General features: G+C 39.2%; 1 protein-coding gene and 1 long non-coding RNA gene across 5 annotated transcripts in view; one reads left to right on the plus strand and one right to left on the minus strand.

Annotated features, from left to right (window-relative positions):
* Positions 1-17,719, minus strand: part of pde4ba (phosphodiesterase 4B, cAMP-specific a) — a 579,805-nt gene that overhangs the window by 172,037 nt on the left and 390,049 nt on the right. Inside the window, exon 1 of one of the 4 annotated variants that reach the window (XM_073063173.1) lies at positions 9,019-9,168. The exons of the other annotated variants lie outside the window; for them this stretch is intronic. Coding sequence (XP_072919274.1) covers positions 9,019-9,128 — 110 coding nt within the window. The 5' untranslated portion in view covers positions 9,129-9,168. Of the gene's footprint in view, positions 1-9,018; positions 9,169-17,719 lie in introns of those variants that run through there. 4 annotated transcript variants of the gene reach the window in all.
* On the plus strand, positions 4,481-14,460 carry LOC140737051 (uncharacterized). Its single transcript, XR_012101052.1, has 3 exons — positions 4,481-4,584; positions 8,366-8,442; positions 14,383-14,460. It is a non-coding gene; the product is annotated as an uncharacterized lncRNA (long non-coding RNA).

Raw genomic sequence — 17,719 nt, forward strand, 5'->3', positions numbered from 1 at the left:
ATATAAAAGATTATCTTCTGGTAGATTTTCAGATTTCCAGCATTTGCTTTGCGACTGCATAAGTTTCTAAGCTCAACATTAAATTTGTAGTCTGCTGCTTGATCTCCTCTCTCTCCAAAGATAGAAGTGTTAAAGTGAATGAGAGCTAAGTCCATATCCTCAATATGATTTAGATCTATCATGGAATACTACTTAAAATTTATTAACTAAAACAAGGCTTTGGCAACAGTAATTTCTGGCTTATCTTTGGAAGATGGAAGATTATAATCTTTGGTATATCTCCACTGTAATAAGCAAAAGATTATAGTCACCAGCTTCTCTGAAGATTACCGTCTCTATCACAAATCTAATTTTTCCCAATCTACTGTACCTACATGTTGAATTCCCCATTCAAAAGGTTAAACTTGTACTGAATCTCCAAATCTAACTCTGTCTCTAGTCCCACTTTTGGATCTGGTCCAATGGTCAACATGCTAAAGGTTAAACTTGTACTGACTCCCTGAATTTAACTCGGTCCTTAGTCCCACTACTGGATCTAGTCCAATGGTCATCACGCAAAAGGTTAAACTTGCACTGAATCCCTACATTTATCTCAAGAGATAAATTAAGAAGGCCAAAGTTAACTCTACTGATTCTTGAAAGTGTTTATGTATCTTCTGAACTGATTTCTGGCTGCTTAAAAGACAAACTTGAAATTACAGTTCCTGGAAAAATTAAATTTAACATTCAACTTTCTAAATGTCACCATATTAAAAGTTCAATACATGTGCCTGATTCATACAATATGTGTACTACTTCAGAGTAAAAGAAACAGCCTATTTTCATACAGCTTTTCTCAGTAATATGCGATAACCACATTCACAGGAATAACAGTCAATCATAAAACCCTTCAGCTATGTTTATATAGTTCAGGCATTACACAACGAGGAGTTGAAAACCAAGAAGCTGCATTCATCCACGTTAAGTTAACAATACACTCTCTCTGTTACTGCAACACTTGGATTTTTCTTTTTACCATCTCTGTCTAATTACATATGGCATGATCTGCTTGGATGGCACATAAAACAAAAGCATTTCATTGTATTAACAACAACAAATTAACCAAACTACTGATTTTGGAAAGTAGAAGCCTTTCAGCATTCTACATCTGGCACTGATCAGTCAGATGCAGAATAATGATCCCACATATTCCAAAGAAACATATTTTCTATTGCTCTTAATTGTTTACCAACTTTAGTGGAAATTATGAGAATTTACTATATATATGCAATTTTTTTGGGACATGTTGTACCACTTTATAGCCAATGGTGTACAGACAGGAAAAACAATGTAATATTTTTGCATGGCAAAATCCCCGAAAATCTGAAAAGATAACCAACCATGGTTTTTTCTATGTATGGAGGTTGAAATGCACATGTTGGCTAGGGCAAGAAGAGGTTCACTTGCTCCACATTGTAAAACGCCATATGGTCCAGTGCATTATTTGTCAGGACTGACCATCTCATTTCCAAGTTACCACTTCTGTGATGAGCATGATACAGGTATTTAAGTATAGGTTAGGTCTTAACACCTATCAGGGGATTTGCACAGGGTATCTACCCAGAACCAAATTAAAGCAGTGCCTATTCTTCTGCTTGATATAAGATAGTAGATAGAGGATAATTTTGTCAAACAATGACAGTGCACTGGTTTTTTTTTACACATTTAAAGATAGGAAAGTAGAGCCTGTTTCAGAATTTAATCATATAATCAAAATTGGCAATAGAGTACAATAGTGAGGGAATGCTGTATTGTAGGAAGTGTTGCAGTTTGTATGATATGCCACACTGATGTTCTACACATTTCAGTTGTTTAATAAATAGGCTTCACCGATGTTTGTACTTCACCGGAACTGGGCTGAATGATGGACCCATTTATTCAATAAATCAATTAACATAATCTTTCAACATCTTGAGTATTAGTGAAAATTGCTGAGCCTCTGGACCTCAAGCAATTAAATACAACAACAAACTGTATCTTAAAAAATCCAAGTCAATAAATACTATTGGCTCGACGGTTGCACCTGTTTGGCTTTTTTTTTGGTCCTTACTGATTCAAAGCCCAGTTAATCTACAGGAAAGAGTCAGGTAAGAAACCTTCTTATATTGCTCAAACAGAAATTTCTGATACCAGTTGAAAAGAAGCAACCATTGAATGGTAAGCAGAACAAGAGCTACACCTGTCCTTACACTTCCTTCCTCACCAACATACCTTCCAGGTGAGGCGACATTTCACCAGTGAGTCGGCTGGTGGGGTATACTGCGTCCGGTGCTCCCGATGCAGCCTTTTATATATTGGTGAGACCCGACACAGACTGGGAGACCGTTTCACTGAACACCTACGCTCTGTCCGCATTTTAATTCCACGTCCCATTCCCATTCTGATATGTCTATCCATGGCCTCATCTACTGTCAAAATGAAGCCACACTCAGGTTGGAGGAACAACACCTTATATACCGGCTGGGTAGCCTCCAACCTGATGGCATGAACATTGATTTCTCTAACTTCCATTAATGCCCCTCTTCCCCTTCTTTCTCCATCCCTGATTTATGTATTCCCCGCCTTTTTTTCTTTCTCTGCCCATCACTCTTTGCCTGTTCTCCATCTCCCTCTGGTGCTCCCCTCCCCTTTTCTTTCTTCCTAGGTCTCCTGAGCCATGATCCTTTCTCTTCTCCAGCTCTGTATCCCTTTTGTCAATCATTTTTCCAGCTCTTAGCTTCACCCCACCCCCTCCTGTCTTCTATCATTTCGGATTTTCCCCTCCTCCTTCTACTTTCAAATCTCTTACTATTTTTTCATTCAGTTAGTCCTGATGAAGGGTCTCGGCCTGAAACATCAACAGTGCTTCTCCCTATAGATGCTGCCTGGCCTGCTGTGTTCCACCAGCATTTTGAGTGTTGCTTGAATGATTGTCTTTCTGTTTCTGCATTGACTGTGATCTCTGAACTGTTATGGACCTACATTCCTTACAGGTATTTATGTGTTCATGATTACAATGATCAGAAGGATATGTTTTCTAATTGCACGTCCTTCTTTTTGCGTCATCTGATACACAAGGAATTTTCAGATTTATGGTTACCAATGATTTACAACAACTGTACTAAAGAAACAGTTCTTTATTAGATGATATTCTCAGACTTTTACCAATTTTTAGGGATCAAAGTCCATGATTCTCTTTATTTTACCATGAAAATACTAAACCAGTAACATTATATTTTCTTTCATCGAGGCACTTTATTTTCATTTCTTTAAAAACTCAGCATATATGCCAACATGAACAAAGTCCGAAGTGAAAGGACCTTAGATTTCAGCAGCATTTGGACTTAGTCTAAGTGTTTGGCATAATATCAAAGTTTGCAGCCTGGAAAACTAGTTCTTTAATTTTGCAGTTATATTTTATCATGCTTGAAATGTGACACAAATGAAATCTAGAAACACTGGGAAGGTGGTCTTTGGTTGAAAATAGGAGGAAGAGTTTAATTAAACAAGTAATTCCGGAAAGATTTCTGCAAAGTGATAGTCAGATTACATGTTTCATCGGCACTTAAGAATGGTAGAGGTCTGACCATGTTACTTTTAATCATTATCTTTCTCAACCTTACTGATGATTAGACAGAATGTAATAATTATCCTTCTCTGCTGGCCCACTCATATTTGTTTTCACTCTTGTCCATCAGTTATAAGCACATCATCTTCAGAGTTTCTTAAAGGAGGAAAGAGAAGTAGAGTTTTTTTTTGTCCAAGGGTCAAGGCAGATGATGGTAATGCTATGATATGAAGTTGGATATTGCATATAAATACATCTGATCCAAATCCCACCAACTTACGGTGAGGAAACCATCAAGAAGTAATGTTATATGATAATGCCTATGCCTAGTTTCCTGAACATTGATAGCTTCTGCTGAGATCATGAAAAAACTTGGGGGTTAATTAGGCCTGACATAATAATTTGACAGTGCAGAGACAAGCAAGAAATGAATGGAACAAGGAAAGATATGGAAAGTAAACACGAGAAAATGCTAGAGGAACTCAGCAGGTCAGGCAGCATCAATGGAGAGTAATAAAGAGTCAACGTTTCAGTTCAAGAACTTTCATCAGGTACCAGATTATGAAGGGTTTCAGATTGAAAGTGGGGTCTTTATTCCTCTCCATAGATGCTACTTGACTTGATGGGTACCTCCAGCATTTTGTGTGCTTTACTCTGGATTTACAGCATCTGCAGAATCTCTTGTCTTTCTGAGAGATATGCACAGGTAGATTACTGAGGCAGAAAACCAAGATAAATATAAGGTTTGTATGAATAGATATCAAAACTAGCATTTCAGAGGATTTACTATGAATACAATTTCTGGTGGTTTTAATGAAAGTCAAAATGTAATTTATATTTCAACAAATTTTAAAATTCAAAATTGAAATTTATTCTTTCTTTACAGGATGATATTGAACCCAAGAATTCAGAATTGCAGATCAGTCTAGGAAACACCAGCAAATTGCTATCAGTGAGTTTACACATTGAAATCCTAAACGTGCCCCACTTTAAAAAAGGTAAAGATAATAGTAGTACATGAAATAGCTGTCATAACATTATAAAATCTGGCCCATTTTTTCCTACAATTTCTTGCCATTATAAGTGAGTTTATTGTGTATATCTATTAGTAAGCCCATCTACATCCTGATTTTCCTATTATATATATAGCTAGAGATTTTTTGCTTCTTCTATATTCTTTGATATTTTATTTTGTAATTTATCTTTGCATTTTTAATGTACTATTGGACATTTCATTCCACATTTGTACTTTAGCTTCTACCTTTATTCTTACAAAATTCTTTATTTTTTATAATTGTTGAATGTCGATCTTTGTTACAAGTCACACTAACACACCACAGCAAAGTTCTAATACATGTCGATGCATTTGGCGAATAAAGTTAACCCTTGATCCTTCATACTTCAATGAACAGTACACAAATTAATGTTGATCTTGCAGCACAGTTATAAAGTGGCAGGTGAGTCATAGTTGAAAAGGAAACACAGTTGGGACTTTAACATCCGTAATAAAAGGATAGACAGGTGGGAAGCAGGGATGGGATGGGTTTGTTGGTAAAAAATGAAATCAAATCCTCAGAAAGAAGTGACATAGGATCAGAAGATGTAGAGGCCTTGTGCATAGAAACTGCAGGGTTAAAAAGACCCTGAAGGGAATTATATGCAGGCCCCTGAACAATAGCTAGGATGTGGGGTAGAAATTACAGTGGGACAGATAAAAGGCACGTAAAAAGGGCAATGTTACAATGGTCATGGTCATAGGAGTTTCAATATGGAAGTAGATTGGGAAAATCAGATTAGTGCTGGATCCCAGAATTAAGAGAATGCCTGCAATTAGGGATAATCAGCATAGCTCTGCAAGGTGCAGGCCATGCCTCATGAGCCTAATTGAATTCTTTGAGGACATGACAAAGCACAATGATGAAGGTACAGCAGTAGTTGTGGTGTATATGGATTTCAGTAAGGTGTTTGACAAGGTTCCCTATGGGAAACTCATCCGTAAATTCAGGAGGCATGGGATCTAGGGAAACTTGGCTCTGTCGATACAGAATTGACTTGCACATGGAAGACAGAGGGTGGTAATAGATGGAAAGTATTCAACGTGCAGGTCAGTGACCAGTGGTGTTCTGCAGAGATCTGTTCTGGGACCTCTGCTCTGTGATTTTTATAAACGACTTGCTCGAAGAAGTGGAAGGATACGTTAGTAAGTTTGCGGATGACACAAAGGTTGGTGGAGTTATGGATAGTGTGGAGGGTTGTTAAAGGTTGCACTGGGACATTGACAGGATGCAGAGGTCGGCTGAGAAGTGGCAGATTTAGTTCAACTCAGAAAAGTGTGGTGATTAATTTTGAATGGTTGCATTTGAAGGCACAATACACATTTAATAGCAGGATTCTTGAAAGTGTGGAGGAAAAAAGGGATTTTAGGGACAATATCCATAGATCCTTCAATGCTACCATGTAAGTTGATAGTATTGCTGAGAATGTGTAGGGTGTGTTAGCCTTCACTGATGTGAGGATTGAGTTGAAGAGCCACAAAATAATGCTGCAGCTACTGCAACATTAGAACACACTTTGAATTTCTTGGGATATTTAAGAAATTCTTAAGATAGGCACATGGATAAAAAAAAGGAGGGCTATGTAGGAGAAAAGGGTTAGATAGAACTTAGAGTAAGTTAAAAGGTTGGCACAACATTGTGGGCTGAAGGACTTGTCCTGCTCTCTGATGCTCTAATGAGATAGCTTTTGGAGCAGTTCATGTTGTACAGGGTGCTATGGTCCCAATGTAGATCGATGGAGGTAGGCAGTTTAAATAGTTTGGCACAGACTAGATGGACCGAAGGGCCTATTTCTGTGCTGTACTTTTCTATCACTTTGTTTGAGTGAACTAGGAAAGAGGCAATTCTGGATTGGGTGTTGTGTAATGAACCACATTTGATTAGGGAGCTTAAGCTAAAAGAGCTCTTGGTAAGCAGCGATCATAATATGATAGAATTTACCCTGCAGTTTTAGAAGGAGAAGCTAAAATCAGATGAATCAGTATTACAGTGGAGTAAAGAAAACTACAGGGGCATGAGCGAGAACTAGATTGGAAATGGACACTAATAGCAGAGGTGACAGTAGAGCAGCGAGGCAGGAGTTCCTGGGAGTAATTCGGAAGATTGAAGATCAGTTCATCCCAAAGAAGATGAAGCATTTTAAAGGGAGGATGAAGCAACCATGACTGACAAGTCAGAGACAGCATAAAAGCAAAAGAGAGGGTATAAAATACAGCAAAAACTAGAGTGAAGTTAGAGGATTTGGAAGCTTTTAAAAACCAACTAATGGACAAATAAAAAAGCAATTAAGACAGAAAACATGAACTATGAAGGTATGCTAGCCAATAATATAAAAGAGGATACAAAACGGTTTTATTTTCAGATATATAATGAGTAAAGGATAGGCAAGAGTGAACAATAGACCGCTTGAAAAAAAACACTGGAGAGGTAGTAATGGTCGAAGAACTAAAGGCATAGACAATTTCCCAAAGGGGGAGCAAATTCAGAAATCGGATGTACAAGGGAATTTGGGAGTCTTAGTGGAGGATTCTCTAAATGTTAACTTGCAGGTTGAATTGGTAGAAAGGACGGACATGCAATGTTAGCATTCATTTCTGGAAGACTAGAATATAAAACCAAGGATGTGATGCTGAGACTTTAAAAGGCAATGATCCGATCACATTTGGAGTATTCGGAGCAGTTTTGGACCACTTGTTGATGAAATCACATGCTGGCATTGGAGGCGGTCCAGAGGAGGTTTACAAGAATGATCCTGGGAATGAAACTGTTAATGAGTTTTTGATGGCTCTGGGCCTCTAGTTGTCAGAGTTTAGAAGAATGGGAGGAGGATCTTTTTGAAACCTGCTGCATATTGAAATGCCTATATAAAGCGGACATGGAGAGGATGTTTCCAATATGGTACAGTCTAAGACCAGAAGGCACAGTCAAAGAATAGAAGGCTGTCCATTTAGAACAGACAGGAGGAGGAATTTCTTTAGTCAGAGTGTAGAGAATCTATGGAATTCATTGCCATGGGTGGCTGGGAAGGCCAAGTCATTGGGTATATTTAAAGTGGAGTTTAATAGCTTTTTCATTAGTACGGGTGTCGAAGGTTACACAAAGAAGGTAGGAAAATGTTGTTATGAAGGAAAACAAATCAGCCATGATTGAATAGTGGAGAAGACATGATAGGCCCTGTGGTGTAATTCTGTTCCTATATGTTATTGTCTTACATTGAAATGACCCACTATTCTCATTCAACGGTGAATAAAGTAAAAAAAAAGCTTTAGTTACAATTGTCACAGATCAATAAAACTTTTAAAGAAGTGATTTAAATGTATGAAAAGCTATGGAAATAATACCATTTTGAGTCATTAAATGTAGAATATAACAATAAAGGTTTAAACACATCTAAGACACACCATTTCAACCACCGTTATCTTCTAAGTTTTGAAGTTATTGTCATACTGAAAAAGCACCTTTAATTGTAAACATACTTGTAAATGCCAAGTAGGATGAGGTTGAGGGAGGCCAACAGAAAAACGACTAATGCATCAAAATTTGCATATGAACAATGGTTAAATATTCATGGGAAAGCACAAAAATAAAAGTAACAATGTTTTAATTTTATGAGCCAATTGGTAGAAATAACAACTTTTAAATTGCATTAAGCTGTCTGATATTAATGAATGCAACACCTACACAGCTTCTCACCAGATAACTCTGAGGTCCTGTCCCCACACAGTGTTTCCAACACGAACAGTTCATATCTGAAACGTGGCAGTGGCAGAAGGTATTTCAGACCCAAGAAAGTGTACTCAGGTGAGACTTTCATTTCACTATTTGTTATGATATATTAAAAACAGCAAAATTATCCAAAGCCTGACAGTTCAGATAAATAAAGCCAAGCAAATGTTTGCCCCACAACAGCCAGAACATCCATACTACAGGTCTCCCAAGTGTTTGTTTGTATGTACCAGATGCATTTTAAGTAAGGCAATCGTAAACCGGGGAGAACCTGTACAAATTTATCCTCACCACAAATGCAGTGAAAGTGCTCACAAATAGATTGTCTTCATTACAATTTTATTCACATACTTTTGTTAATATTTCACATGTCACAAGTTTAACTCAATTTTTTTCCTCATGCACTTGATGCAAACAGTTATATTTCAGACCCAAGAAAGTGTACTCAGGTGAAACTTTCATTTCACTATTTGTTATGATATAATAAAAACAGCAAAATTATCCAAAGCCTGACAGTTCAGATAAATAAAGCAAAGCAAATGTTTGCAGTGTAGTTATACAAAAACATATTCATGAAATGTTGGAACAGTTTTCTGAATTTAACAGCTATTCAAAGCATGAAACACTCCTATGCAGAAAGGAATTACAAACCCGAGTTTAGCAGACAGACGAGCTCGTTTAATATCTTCCTCACTGAAGGAGAAATGTACTTTATTGGGATGTTTTACAGGAAAGTCCCATAAAGAAGAACGAAGAATCATCGTAGTAGTGGTAGCTCTCTGACATTTCAGATCTGTGTAATCCGAATATACCGTAATACATGCACACTAAAACTTTAGACTCCTGTTCCTGTGAGCTGTAATCTGCACATACAGAATCCTGAAGTGGATTTTCTATTTTACTTGGAATGGACTGACAGTGTACAGTAAAACAAAAATTGCTGGAGCTGTTTCCCAACCAGTGAAATTAATATCACTGGGGTCAGAATAAGGACAACATGTGGATTCTTCTATGATGTCAGGATCACTTACGATGCAAACATTCCAAATGTTCTTCTAAGTGAAAGCCAGGAATGAAGAACTTGTCAGGGATTGTGAAGAAGTTAACAGAGAGAACTTCAAGGAATTCCTGAACCATGACACTATGAGAGCGATCTTGACTCCATTCTACAATGTACAATCTCACCCAAACTTCCCACCATCCCCAGAACCACAAGCGGTACAAAGCCCAAAGACCAAACCAACTTCATTGCTGCTGGTATATGTATTCAAGCTCCTAAATATGGATGCAAGTTATCAGCCTAATTTTACCCACATGCAAAGAGAAGGCTGAATCTGTATGAGTTGAGAAATGGGTTAAAAAAGTAAAGATAGCATGCTGACAGATTGTCAGGAAGGGCAGGCAGGTGATGGGACTTAGTTGCAACCAACAGGCTGAGTATGAAAACATCAGGGATGTAGGATCAGAAAGGATGGCAAATACGGTACTCAAAATGCGCATCGTATAAGAAATAAGGTGGATGATTTTGTTGCAATATTACAGATTGCCAGGTATGGTGTTCTGGCCGTCACTGAATCGTGGCTGAAGGATGGTTGTTGTTGGGAGCTGAATGTCCAAGGCTACACATTGTATCGGAGAGATAGGAAGGTAGGCAGAGGGGGTGGTGTGGCTCTACTGGTAAAAATGGCAACAAATCAGTAGAAAGACGTGACATAGGATCAGAAGATGTTTAATCCTTGTGGATTGAGTTAAGAAAATGCAATGGTAAAAAGACATTGATGGCAGTTACATACAGGCCTCCCAACAGTGGCTGGGAGCTGGACCACGGGTTACAACAGGAAATAGGAAAGGTAAGCCAAAAGGGCAATGTTATGGTAGTCATGGGAGATTTTAACATGCAAGTCAATCCGAAAATCAGGTTGGTAATGAATCTCAAGAGAGTGAGTTTGTTGAATGCCTAAGAGATAGCTTTTTAGAGCAGTTTTGTCTTTGAGCCTACTAGGGAATCAGCTATACTAGATTAGGTTTTATGTAATGAACTAGAGGTGATTAGGAAGCTTAAATTGAAAGAACACTTAGGAACCAGTGATCAAAGCTACTGTAAAAGCAAAAGAGAGGGCATACAATAAAGCAAAAATTAGTAGGAAGATAGAGGATTGGAAGTTGTTAAAAACCTACAGAAAAAAATCATTAGAAGGGAAAAGATGAAATAGTAAAAAAAAATTCAAAAAATGAGAGTGGATATAGGACCACTAGAAAATGAGGCAGGAGAAATAATAATGGGGGACAAGGAGATGGCTGATGAACTAAATGAGTATTTTGTGTCAGTCTCACTGTGGAAGACACCAGCAGTATGCCTGATGTTGTAGTGTGTGAAGGAAGAGAAGTGGGTGCAGTTACTGTTACAAGAGAGAAGGTGCTCAAAAAGCTGAAAGACCTAAAGGTACATAACTCACCCGGACCAGATAAACTACAGCATAGGATTCTGAAAGAGGAAGTGTTAGAGTTTGTGGTGGCATTAGAAATGATCTTTCAAAAATCAGAAAAATTGCATATGTTACTCCTCCCTTTAAGAATGATGGAAGGCAGCAGAAAGGAAATTATAGACCTGCTAGCCTGACCATGGTGGTTGGGAAGCTGTTGGAATCAATTGTTAAGGATGAGGTGATGGGGTACTTGGTGACAAAGGACAAGATAGGACAAAGTCAGCATGGTTTCTTTCAGGGAAAATCCTGCCTGACAAAGTTGTTGAAATTCTTTGAGGAGATTACAAGTAGGATAGATAAAGGGGATGCAGTGGATGTTGTATATTTGGACTTTCAGAAGGTCTTTGACTAGGTGCCACACATGAGGCTGCTTACCAAGTTAAGTGCCCAAGTTATTACAGGAAAGTTACTAACATGGTTAGAGCATTGGCTGATTGGTAGGAGGAAGCAAGAGGGAATAAAAGGATCTTTTTCTGGTTGGCTGCCAGTGACTAGTGGTGTTCTGTAGGGGTCGGTGTTGGGACCACTTCTTTTTATGCTGTATATAAATGATTTAGATAATGGAATAGATGGCATTGTTGCCAAATTTACAGATGATACAAAGATTGGTGGAGGGACAGGTAGTGTTGAGGAAACAGGTAGGATACAGAAGGACTTAGACAGATTAGGAGAATGAGCAAGAAAGTGCCGAGTGAAGTACAAAGTCGGAAAATGCATGGTCATGCACTTTGGTAGTAGAAATAAATGTGCAGACTGTTTTCTAAATGGGGAGAAAATCCAGGAATCTGAGATGCAAAGGGACTTGGGAGTCCTTGTGCAGAACACCCTGAAGGTTAACTTGCAGGTAGAGTTAGTGGTAAGGAAGGCAAATGCCATGTTAGCATTTATTTCAAGAGGTATAGAATACAAGAGCAAGGATGTGATGCTGAGGCTTTATAAGGCACTGATGAGGCCTCACCTTGAGTATCGTCAACAATTTTGGGCCCCTCAAAAATATGGGCTAGCATTGAAAAGATGTGCTAGCATTGGAGAGGGTCCAGAGGAGGTTCACAAGGATGATTCCAGGAATGAAAGGGTTATCATATGAGAAACGTTTGATGGCTCTGGGTCTGTACTCACTGGAATTCAGAAGGATGAGGGGGAATCTCATTGAAACCTTTTGAATGTTGAAAGGCCTAGACAGAGTAGATGTGGGAAGGATGTTTCCCATGGTGGGAGAATCTAGGACAAGAGGGCAAAACTTCAGGATAGAGGAAAACCCTTTCAAAACTGAGATACAGAGAAATTCCTTTAGTCAAAGGATGGTGAATTTGTGGAATTTGTTGCTACATGTAGCTGTAGAGGCCAGGTCTTTGGGTGTATTTAAGGCAGAGATTGATAGGTTCTTGATTGGACATGGATCAAAGATTATGGGGAGAAGGCTGGGAACTGGAGTTGAGGAGGATATAGAAAAATGGATCAGCCATGATTGAATGGCGGAACAGACTCAATGGGCCAGATGGCCTAATTCAGTTCCTATGTCTTATGGGCTTATGGTCTTAATCATTACTATCTCTTAAAAGAGATAGATCCAAATTCCTGATATCTGAAGGTCATTGCAATGATCTTCCTCAACTGATCGCTCCTAGTGGCCGAAGAACTTGACCGAGTGGATTCTGTCCATCATGAGGCACAAAGACTTTCACCATGAAACGACACAAGTGTAGTTCAGTGAGAAGAGGTATTAATGACAATATTTAAGAGAATGGATTTTTTAGAAACAAATGCAGGTAGACCCAAAAGCCAGCATAAACTCGATGAGCTAAATGGGCTTTCTATGTTATTAGAAAATATGAAAAAGGTAAAATGCATCAGCCAGTATACATGGTCCTTTCTGACATTGCATAAGCTTTCATACAAGAGATAATGTGGAAAATTCTTCTGAAATCTTGTTCTCCTCAGATATATTTCAAAATCATACATCCTTCACATAATTCTAATCAATGGTTTCACCGCTGACACAATCCTAGTGTTGACTGCTGTCAAGCAATATCTCTCACTGTAACTTTGTACCTCCCCTGCAAAAAGATTCTTGCTGACATGGAGCTAACCCGCAGGATGAACCCTCATCATCTTCAATTCTGGTCCAACGTCAGAAACAGATGACATAAACGCATATTTGGAGAGCCAGCTCCAAGTCTTGACTTACTCACTCCAGAGTGAAAGAAAATGGATCTTACCCTAAATATCCATATGAAAAACTCCCCAAACTGTGATCATATCACATCCCCCACCAATAAATATCCAGAGAAGGATCCTGAAATGTGTGGAAATTCTTTAAGATTCACATCAATGACAATTTTCTCCACAGCCCCAATACACCAACAGAGTGTTATGCTGTTTGGGGATTAGATAGATCAAGACTCAAAAGCAGTACACTAATGACCAACAAATAAGCCGTAGAAATGCCACCCTCCTTATGTTTCAGAGAGATCTACAATCTTCACTAAGCACTTTGAAATACTGGCAACATGCCTCTAATGCCTCCTCTGCAAAATTGTTCAAAGCCCTTGGAAAGATAAAGCTCCCAACATTCACATTCTCATTAGAAGCACACAAAACCCCGACAAAAATGACTGAAGGAGCACAACACCTTCCATAGTATGTACTGATCTTCATGCATGTTCAAGAATCTTGTGCTGCCCTGTATATATCACATTGACTCATGAACCACCTCAGAAATAATAGAATTAATATAGAAGCAAGTCATCCTGGATCTTGAGGAACTAATTTTGAAGCTATAATGGACTGAAGATAGAAAGCTCACTTTCCTATGAAAGGCAAGAATTCAACAGCAGCTAATTGAAAGTGATCTTCCTACATACATTTTGGCCTGTCCCCTAAAACCATCACTAATTTTTATAGGTGCACCATAGAAAGCATTCTTCTAGGCAACATCACAACCTGGTATGGAAGTTGTCCTGTCCAAGACCGGAAGAAGCTGCAGAAGATCGTGAACCTAGCCCAACACATCACACAAACCAATCTTCCATCCTTGGACTCACTCCCAATCCCACCCAGCAAACATACTTTTTGTCCCACTTCAGGAGCATGAAGATACGTACAGCCAGATTTGGGAACAGCTTCTTTCCAACTGTGATAAGACTGCTGAACAGATCCTGACCCGGGTCTGGGCCGTACCTTCCAAATTTCTGGACCTGACTTGTATTACCGTACTTTCCCTTTTCTATTTTCTAATTATGATTTATAATTTAAATTTTTATTATATTTACTTCGATTTGTACTTCAGGGAGTGTGAAGCACAGAAACAAATATCACTGTGATGATTGTACGCTCTAGTATCAATTGTTTGGTGACAATAAAGTATTTGTACAGTTGGAACACCCACCTGCTTTGATCTATAGGCTTTATAACTATGACTATTAGAAGCTTTGAGAATGAATTATAGTGCCTGCTTTATTAGATGTTAGATAATTAATTCCTGGAAAGGTTAATCTTGTCAATCACTCTGTTCTGAATGGGAACAAAGTCAACCATAGAAGATCTTAGGAGGCTCCGCAGGATTGATGTTGGAGTGTTCAATAACAAGAGGACATAACTACAAGGTAAGGCTGTGGAAATTTCTTACTGCAGAGTACAGTGAACCTCTGGAAATTTGTGCCCTGGGAGGTGATGAAAGCTGAATCATTAGAAGTACTTGGAGTGGAGTGGATGATATTTGACTGATCAAGGAACATAGGGGCATACAGAAATGTCACAGAAGAGTTAAAGCTAGGATGAATTAGCACTGATCATATTAGATGGTGGGGCAGGAACCAATGGCCAACTCCGGCTTCTATTTTCTTTTGGTGCTTATTTTAAATTTATAAGTCTTTCCCCTAAATGTCCCTTCATCTCTCTAGCTATCCTATAAAGACTTGGAAACTTTTTTTTGTATTTCAAAAAGTTCACTTCCTATTCTTTTAAATTTGTCTATAGATCTTTGCTTTATCTTTCAGAAACTGTGGCCAAGTAAGAAACACAAAATCCAACTTGAACAGTTTCATCTCACAAACAACAGTGACCAAATAAATTGTTTTAGTGATATTGATTGCAGAACACATATTGACAAGTGTATTGATATAACTTCCTATTCTTCTCAGAATTGTTACATGGAATCTTTTAGGTTCACCAGGGTCAGAGAAACAGGACCTCAATTTAACAAAGGCACCTAAAGCAGGGTAACACCACCATCTGGAAATTGCCCCCCCCAAGCCACACCATCGTGACTTAGAAATGGATTGCATTTATTTCACTGCTGTTGGGCATATTCCCTCCCTAACAACATTGTGGGGATACCCATTCCTCAAGGGCTGCAGTAATTCATCACCACCTTCCTCTCAGCAATTAAGGGGTGGACAAGTAAATGCTGGTCACCGCCTTCATGTGGACAAATTGAGATGGACAAGTAAATGTTGGCTCAGCTAGAAAAGCCCACATCCATTCAAGGAATAAAAAGGGCAATATCTTCAACAATGCAGTACACCTTCAATACTGCATCTTATCAGTTTGGAATTTCATACTTGTAAGACCATAAGACACAGGAGCAGAAATAAGCTATTCAGCCCATCGAGTCTGCTCTGCCATTCAATCATGGGCTGACCCAATTCTTCCACTCATCCCCACTTGCCTGCTTTCACTTCATACCCTTTGATGCCCTGGCTAATCAAGAACCTATCTATCTCTGCCTTAAATACATCCAATGACTTGGCCTCCACAGCCACTAGTGGCAACAAATTCCACAGATTTACCCCCGACTAAAGTAATTTCTCCTCATCTCAGTTCTAAATGGACATCCTTCAATCCTGAAGTCGTGCCCTCTTGTCCTAGAATCCCCTAACATGGGAAATAACTTTGCCACATCTAACCTGTTCAGGCCTTTTAACATTCTGAATGCTTCTATGAAATCCCCCCCTCATTCTCCTGAACTCCAGGGAATACAGCCCAAGAGCTGCCAGATGTCCGTCATACAGTAACCCTTTTGTTCCTGGAATCATTCTTGTGAATCTTCTCTGAACTCTCTCCAACGTCAGTAGATCCTTTCTAAAATAAGGAGCCTAAAACCGCACACAATACTCCAAGTGTGATCTCATATGTGCCTTATAGAGGCTCGACATCACATCCCTGCTCTTATATTCTATACCTCTAGAAAAGAATGCCAACACTGAATTCGCCTTCTTCACCACCGACTCAACCTGGAGGTTAACCTTTAGGGTATCCTGCACAAGGACTCCCAAGTCCCTTTGCATCTCTGCACTTTGAATTCTCTCCCCATCTAAATAATAATCTGCCTGTTTATTGCTTCCACCAAAGTGAATGATCTTACACTTTCCAACATTGTATTTCATTTGCCACTTGTGTCTCAGGAGTAGGACTTAAAACAGGAACGTTCTGAATCCAAGATAAACATACTCCTGGCTGTGCCACAGCCGTTAAGGGTAATTTGATAAGCCATGAATATCCGATGCATGGGTGAACTCAAAAATTGTTTGTCCTGTTGCAGAGAAAGTTCATTTAAAGTTAACTTGGTTATACAATTCTTATAAGGTTACTCCTGAATTCATATGTCAACATAAAATGTGACTCACTCAGGAATGATTTTGGAGCAAAGTCCAGCTGTCTTAAAATAAAAGGAGATTGAACAACCTGCTAGGATCAAGGATGTCTTAGAATGGCTGCAGGCAGAGGAAGAGTAAGCAGTCAGAGGTGGTCGTGCACATTGGTACCAATGCATACCTGGGTAGAAAGGGGAAGAGACCCTGAACAGTGAGTATAGGGAGTTAGGAAAGAGGTTGAAGAGCCAGAACCTCCAAGGTAGTTATCTCAGGATTACAGGATTGCCACGTCCTCATTGGGGCAGGAATAGGAGAACAGTACAGATGAATGAGTGGCTGAGGAACTGGTGCAGGGGGCAGGGTTTCAGGTTCTTAAATAATTGGAAAGTTTCTGTGGCAGGAGTGACCTGTACAAGAGGGACAGCTTGCACCTAAACTAAAATAGAAGGGAACCAATATCCTGGCTGGGAACAAACACGAGGAAATCTGCAGATGCTGGAAATTCAAACAACAACACACACAAATTGCTGGTGGAACACAGCAGGCCAGGCAGCATCTATAGGAGAAGCATTGTCGACGTTTCGGGCCGAGACCCTTCATCAGGACTGGCTTCCTAGCTGGGAAGTTTGCTAGGGCTACTTGGAAGGGTTAAAACTAGTTTGACAGGGGGATGAGAACCAGAGCACCAGGACAGAAAGTGGAAGAATGGAGAGGAAGGTAGGAAGATGTCTGGGCCAGTAAAAACTGTTAGGACTATTATGGGTAAAGTTGATGAATGTAGGGCATAGATCAGTACACGGAACTATGATATTGTGGTCATTACAGAGGCTTGGTCGAGAGAGGAACAGGAATGGGTACTTAATGCCCCAGGGTTTCGATATTTTAGAAGAGATAAAGGCAGGGGAGTTGCACTACTTATCACTCAGAGGAGACATAATGGAAGGCTCATTCACTGAGTCTATATGGATAGAGCTCAAAAATCGAAATGGTGCATTCACGCTACATGGGGGATTTCAACATTCCTAATATAAATTGGTATCTTCTGAGTGCAAAAGGTTTAGATGGGGCAGAGTAAATATGTAGATAGTCCAACAAAATGAAGGGCTGTACAGGACCTGGTGTTGGGTAATGAGCCTGGCCAAGTGACTAATGTTTCAATGCGTGAATAGTTAGGGAAGAGTTACAACTTCTTAAGTTTTAAGATAGCTATAGATAAGAATGGACCTTGTGGGAGAGTATTAAAATGGAGCAAGGTAAATTATGAGAATATGA

This window comes from Hemitrygon akajei, chromosome 12, assembly GCF_048418815.1.
Source record: "Hemitrygon akajei chromosome 12, sHemAka1.3, whole genome shotgun sequence".
Classification (NCBI taxonomy): domain Eukaryota; kingdom Metazoa; phylum Chordata; class Chondrichthyes; order Myliobatiformes; family Dasyatidae; genus Hemitrygon; species Hemitrygon akajei.